This window comes from Danio rerio, chromosome 6, assembly GCF_049306965.1.
Source record: "Danio rerio strain Tuebingen ecotype United States chromosome 6, GRCz12tu, whole genome shotgun sequence".
NCBI lineage: Eukaryota > Metazoa > Chordata > Actinopteri > Cypriniformes > Danionidae > Danio > Danio rerio.
In genome coordinates, this window is record NC_133181.1 from 3,755,001 (window position 1) to 3,762,500 (window position 7,500).

General features: G+C 38.3%; 1 protein-coding gene across 24 annotated transcripts in view; it reads left to right on the plus strand.

Annotated features, from left to right (window-relative positions):
- The window catches only part of ptprfa (protein tyrosine phosphatase receptor type Fa), a 527,055-nt gene that overhangs the window by 297,235 nt on the left and 222,320 nt on the right, over positions 1–7,500 (plus strand). For all 24 annotated transcript variants that reach the window (XM_073952512.1, XM_073952514.1, XM_073952519.1 and 21 more), the window contains 1 exon segment: positions 257–398. In XM_073952512.1, coding sequence (XP_073808613.1) covers positions 257–398 — 142 coding nt within the window.

A 7,500-nucleotide genomic window follows, 5' to 3' on the forward strand; every position in this document is an offset into this window, starting at 1 on the left:
TCATTGATTAGAGAATATGTGTATTGATTTATAATAATAGTAATAATAAATGTATATACATGTGTAGACATTCATGCATTCAGCTGTTTCTTAGACTTCATTTATTACAGTTAATTATTCATAGAATTTCTTTTCTATCACACTGGAAACAAACTCAGCAATGCCATGTAGACATCTGTAGAGCAGTAGACCTGTCTGACTGTATATGCTGGAAGTGTCTAATGATATCATGTAATTGTCTGTGTGTGTGTTTCAGGTAATAGAGTTTGATGACGGCTCAGGCTCTGTGCTTCGGATCCAGCCATTACGGACACATCGAGATGAGGCGATTTACGAGTGCACAGCTACCAACAGTGTTGGAGAAATTAACACTAGTGCAAAACTCACTGTATTAGAAGGTAAGAGCACGCTTTTGTTTCACTCAATGAGGATGTACACCTGCAGTTATTTTACCTCCATTTACTGTGTTCACTGCCTAGTTGGAATTCTGCAGACAAAATCAAACAACATCTAGTGTTTTGGTAGCTCTCGTTCTCGTTAAGTGTTGTGTTTTTGCGCTCAGGTAATTGCTATTCTGAGAACATGACAAACAGGAACTGGGCTGAAAGTTAGGTTCAGCAGGTGGTCTAACTAACTGGGGTAGGACGGGTCATGCAAAACGCTTTCAACTTTGAGGTTTCACATTCAATCGCTGTTAGCTTTGGCAAATATTCACTCAGTTAATGAAGTTGCCCTGTTACCTCCATGGTAACTCAGCGGGAAGATCTAATTAAAGTCGACACAAATCAACATTGACCTTGCTTATTTTCTTAAAGGGATAGTTCACCCAAAAATAAACATTTCCTGCTAATTTGCTCACCCACAGGTCATCCAAGATGTAGTTGACTTTTAGTTTTTCTTCAGTAGAACATTAAAGAAGATTTTGAGCTGTATCCGTGATCCTTGGTGATTTATATAAAGACAGTGAATGGTTATAATTTTTTAGATTTAAAATAAACCCATACAAACAAGCCCAAATCAATAGACAAGGCTCCTAATGACACACAGGGGTCTGTGAAATGAAATGATCCATCCTAAATTAACGAAACACAAATTAAGAAATTTTGTAGGAAATCTAAGAGCTCCATAATCCTCCATAGACAACAAAGGATATACTCTGGATGAATGGATAGATAGATAGATAGATAGATAGATAGATAGATAGATAGATAGATAGATAGATAGATAGATAGATAGATAGATAGATAGATAGATAGATAGATAGATAGATAGATAGATGGATGGATGGATGGATGGATGGATGGATGGATGGATGGATGGATGGATGGATGGATGGATGGATGGATAGATAGATAGATAGATAGATAGATAGATAGATAGATAGATAGATAGATAGGGATAGATAGATAGATAGATAGATAGATAGATAGATAGATAGATAGATAGATAGATAGATAGATAGATAGATAGATAGATAGATAGATAGATAGATGGATGGATGGATGGATGGATGGATGGATGGATGGATGGATGGATGGATAGATAAATAGATAGATAGATAGATAGATAGATAGATAGATAGATAGATAGATAGATAGATAGATAGATAGATAGATAGATAGATAGATAGATAGGGATGGATGGATGGATGGATGGATGGATGGATGGATGGATGGATGGATGGATAGATAGATAGATAGATAGATAGATAGATAGATAGATAGATAGATAGATAGATAGATAGATAGATAGATAGATAGATAGATAGATAGATAGATAGATAGGGATGGATGGATAGATAGATAGGGATGGATGGATGGATGGATGGATGGATGGATGGATGGATGGATAGATAGATAGATAGATAGATAGATAGATAGATAGATAGATAGATAGATAGATAGATAGATAGATAGATAGATAGATAGATAGGGATGGATGGATGGATGGATGAATGAATGAATGGATGGATGGATGGATGGATGGATGGATGGATGGATGGATGGATGGATGGATGGATGGATGGATAGGCAGGCAGGCAGACAGACAGACAGACAGACAGACAGACAGACAGACAGACAGGTAGGTTGGTAGGTAAGCAGGCAGGCCAGTTGGTCGGTTGGTCGGTCGGTAGGTTGTTAGGTTGGTCGGTAGGTTGGTCGGTCGGTCAATCCATCCATCCATCGATTGGTTGATTGATTATATCGATTGATCAATCGATCTAGGCTGCAGCTTTGCACATAAAGTTTGACCAAAGGAAAAATGGCCGTGCCCAACAGAGCCTGGTTTCTCTCGAGTTTCTTTTCCTTTACTTTTGTCATTTGGCTAATTTTGTTCCTCACAACTGTCGCCACTGGCTTGCTTTGCTTTGGGACTTGCGGGGCTGCACATTGATGAATTGCCCTTCAATGTTTGGACTTTTAGCAATGAAAATTAAACCACACTGAACTGAACTTCAACTCTGAAACGCAGTTATCACATTACATTATTGGGTAAAATAAGACTTTAAAAATGCTGATTGTTTATTAGAAGTCATTGAATTATTCACACAATTGTTTAGTAAAAAAAACAATGATTTATTAAAAAAAAAAAAAAAACATCATAACAAAACACAAGAAGCAATGATCTGTTGCCTCCTTGTTAAAGCAGGTTGGGCGGTGTAGGACCGGCAGGGTTACATTGGTGCCATGACCCAGATGGGAGTGAGGTTTAGGGTGGTGAATGCAGCAGGCCAGCTAGTGAAGTGCTGTGCAGGTAAAACTCACAGCTCTGATCTCTACAGGTGCTCTAGCGGCAGACACAAGAGGCGATGGTCTGTTGCCACCTTGTTAAAGCGGGTTGGACGGTGTAGGATCAGCGGGGTTACATTGGTGCCGTGACCCATATGGGAGTGAGGTTTAGGGGAGTGAATGTAACAATGGGCAGCTAGTGAAGTGTGGTGCAGGTAAACCTCATTCTTCTGACCTCTAAAGGTGCTCTAGTGAAGCCATGCTCTTTAGCCTCCTTCTTAGAGCAACTCCCATGCGGAGAGTCGCCAGCTCAATCTTAGCTCAGATCAGGTTGGGTGGTGTAGGACCGGTGGGGTTACATAAACTGCTTAATATTAACTATTTGTTTATTGAACTGTTGCATATAAGCAATAAACTTGTCTTTTGGTATAAATATTAACTGCTGTGATTACCTGTGGTCTTTTGACTAGGGTCACATGTGTAGGCTGATTTATTTATTTATTTATTTATTTATTTATTTATTTATTTATTTATTTATTTATTTATTTATTTATTTATTTATTTATTTATTTGTTTGTTTGTTTGTTTGTTTGTTTGTTTGTTTGTTTGTTTATTTATTTATTTATTTATTTATTGTCTTCTTGGTCAAAATTGCTCAAATATAATGTCCCCAAAAACCTCTAAATATCCTCAGCAGTGTTATCAGTCTGATTGCTGGAGTCGCAGGACATGCTGACTGAGGGAAACTTTTAAAACTCCAGCCAGACCAGGCGTTTTGCTCTCGGTTGTGTGTTATTCTGCTGATGTTATGAAGCTTATCAGTCCTCCATCTCACAGGATTGTGAGGGGAAGAAATGCACAGACACACACTCACTCACACACGCACACACATTTACACACTCTCTGTGCCACAGGATTGGAACATGTGCAGTGTTCCGATAACTTCTTCTTCTGTTCTCTGTAAGCCTCGCTGTGGTTCCTCTGCTCAAAGCTGGGCTCGTGTGTGCATGTGTGTTTGTGTTTAAAGATTCGAGTTCATTTCAGGGCACATTTGAGCAGATTACCTGCGCCTGCAGCTCTGATAGAGTGATCTTTCCATGCCTGGCCCTGTGACCTGTGCTAGATTACAGCACACACACACAGAGAGAGAGAGAGAGATCGAGGTGATATGCATTATTATGTGAGCACTGCCTACACTGCAGCAGGATTCATGTTCAAACACGAGGAATATGGAGGTGCTGATACTACATGGTGATAAATCTCAGTGCAAATGGTGTTTTTGGACAAAGCCGATGCGGCTGCTTGCTTTAGTGCATGGTTACAGCTCACTGGAATTCAACATCCTCCTGTAAAGGCGCTTTTAGTCATAGCACGGCACCACTGAGCGCAAATGAGGGGGTTCGTCTTTTGTAGTTAAAACCTCTGACTCTGGTATTTGATAAGCAGGTAGTTAAATCATGCTTCTTTCAGTTGAGATCACAAGACAACGTCAAAGGCTTTTTAAACCAACTCAGTTCATTTATATCTTCATGGACTAGCGCTGCTCAGCGCATAGGAGATAAATGACGTCAGTACTTAATAACCGGTTATGATTATTACTGAACCGATACCGAATTGCCCACGTCTGCATCGCGGTCCATCAAAAAAATAATTAATTTTGACACCCCTACTGACTACACGTTTGTACTAAAGTAAAAGTAAAGAAATACGGCCTCAAAAATGTACAAAATAAAAAAGTACTCATTTCAAGAGACATGGGGTATAGGTGAATCATAGGTAACTAAATTGGCAGTAGTGTTTTTAACTAAGGGCCATTCACATATCCCATCTTTTAATCAATAATAATAATTCCTTACGTTTATATAGCGCTTTTCTGGGCACTCAAAGTGCTATACACAATCTGGGGGGAATCTCCTCATCCACCACCAGTGTCTGATTGGTGGAGAGGAGACAGAAAGATGAAGCCAACTAGCCGGGGTGAAACCCCTACCTTTTTTTGAAGAACATCCTGGGATTTTTAACGACCACAGAGAGTCAGGACCTTGGTTTAACATCTCATACTAAAGACGGCGCTCACTGAGCAGTATAGCATCCCCATCACTATACTGGGGATCTTTTACGCGCACAAGTTTGTTATTTCCAATGGAGGCACGTAGTTTGCGTGCATATTAGTGCCTTTCAGACAGAGGTTCAGCAGTCTTTGACTATATTTGTTCTATTTAAAATGAAAAAACGCAACTAATATGATGCATACATTTACATTAACCATTTTATTTATTATTTATTTATTTATTTATTTATTTATTTATTTATTTATTTATTTATTTATTTATTTATTTATTTATTTATTTATTTATTTGTTTGTTTGTTTATTTATTTATTCATTCATTCATTCATTTTTGTTCTCTCATTTATTTTCAGTGTAAAATTAATACTAATTAATACTTAATACTTAATTAATTAGTAACTGAGCAGTGATAAATATCTCTTTAAAATATAAGTTTTCACATGATTTTCTAAACTAGTAGTATTTTGAAATGAATGAATGCTTAATAATTGTGATAACCGTGATACTGTGATTATTCCTCAGACTGTAATCGTACAACCAAAATCTCTAATCGTTGCAACCCTATTGTCGACTCTGGAGTAGTCTACACTTTTCTATCAGGATAGAGTCTTTGTTAAAGGGGAAACTGAAACGTCACATTTTAGAAAAGGACTCGGGAATAGATATTTGAGCTTGTTTTTCCTTTCATATTTTATTCCTTTGTACATGATTGATAATTTTGAATTTTCATTTTGCGGCACGGTGGCTCAGTGGTAAGCACTGTCACCTCACAGTAAGGAGATCACTTGTTCAAGTTGGTATTTCTGTGTGAAGTTTGCATGTTCTCCTCGTGTTAGTGTAGGTTACCTCCAGGTGCTCCGGTTTCCCCCCACAGTCCAAACACATGCGCTATAGGTGAATTGAATAAACTAAATTGACTGTAGTGCATGTGTGTGTGTGTGCGTGTGTTTGTGTGTGTGTGTGTGTGTGTGTGTGTGTGAATGAGTGTGTTTTTGTGTTTTCCAGTATTGGGTTGCAGCTGGAAGGGCATCAGCTGCATAAAACATATGCTGTAATAGTCGGAGGTTCATTCCACTGTGGCGATCTCTGAAATAGGAACTAAGGAAAATGAATGAATGAATGTAATTTCATTTGTGTACAGCACAATAAACAATGACGGCTGTTGAATAGTGCTATATAAATATATATAGAGTAAGTACTATATCGGCACGTAGTGTATGAGTGTATTGTTGTACGTAGTGTGTTGTACGTAGTGTGTTGTACTTTGTGTTGTATGTAGTGTATGAGTGTGTGTGTGAATGTGTTTATGGATGTTTTCCACAGATAGTTTGCGGCTGGAAGGGCATCCGCTGCATAAAAACGTACTAGATAAGTAGGCGGTTCATTCCGCTGTGGCGACCCCAGATTAATAAAGGGACTAAGCCGACAAAAAATAAATAAATAAAGTACTCAATTTGTCTGCGAATCTGGGGAGTTTAATAAAATAAAGGCAATAGTGTTTGAAAGTGGGCCATGATCGCGCATGCTTTGGCCCAGAGTGCCATTAAATGTGAGCCACAGATCAGCAGGTGGGCTGAACCTGTGCAGGAATCAGGTTTGTAGGTTAGGCGATGCGTCTGTGATCTCATTATATGCGGAGCATCATTTTTCAGCCGTCCTTTTGTTTACATCCACAGACTCTCTCTTTTGGCTGGTTATTACTGAAGTGGTTGCTCAATTCTGAGCACTCTGTATTGACAATTAGACACCAAAACACATGGAACTAATCAAGCGTGAAGATAAAGCACAACATGACAAAAAGAATAAATCAGCACTAATTGCGTTGCTTATGCTGAGGGTTTATTCATTTATGTTTTACTGTTTCGTTAAGCTGTATAATCAAGACTTTTCTTCTTTGAGCCTCTTCTGTTTGTGTCTGCTATTATGCTAATTCTTTCTCTTACAATGGATTTATTTTCATCCAAGGTCAAAAAACATGTTAAAGGGACAGTTGCAAAAATGTTTATTCACCCTCAAGTGTTTTCAATCCTCTCTTTTCTTCTGTTGAGCACAAAAAATAAGTTATTTGGAAGAATTTAGGAAAAACAAAATATAATATAAAATATAAATATCAATGGTTTCAGTCTTTCAGCATTTTCCTAAATATCTTCTTTAACAGAATTAACAGAACTATCTCTGCTCTGCTTTTATTGGTCAAATAGCTCTGCTCTGATTGGTCAAATATCTCTGGTCTGCTTTTAATGATCAAATAGCTCTGCTCTACTCTGATTGGTCAAATACCTCTGCTCTGATTGGTCAAATAGCTCTACTCTGGTCTGATTTGTTAAATATCTCTGCTCTGCTCTGATTGGTCAAATAGCTCTGCTCTGCTCTGATTGGTCAAATAGCTCTGCTCTGCTCTGATTGGTCAAACAGCTCTACTCTGCTCTAATTGGTCAAATAGCTCTGCTCTGATTAGTCAAATATCTGTGCTATGCCCTTGGATTGGTTAGATAGCTATAAACTTTTCTGATTGGTCTACTGCTTACAAATGGCCATTACTGTATCTAAACTCTGCTCTGGTTGGCCAAATAACCCTGCTCTGCTCTGATTGGTCAAATACCTCTGTTCTGCTCTGATTGGTCAAATAGCTCTGCTCTGCTCTGATTGGTCAAATAGCTTTACTCTGTTCTGATTAGCCAAATAGCCCTGCTCTGCTCTTAT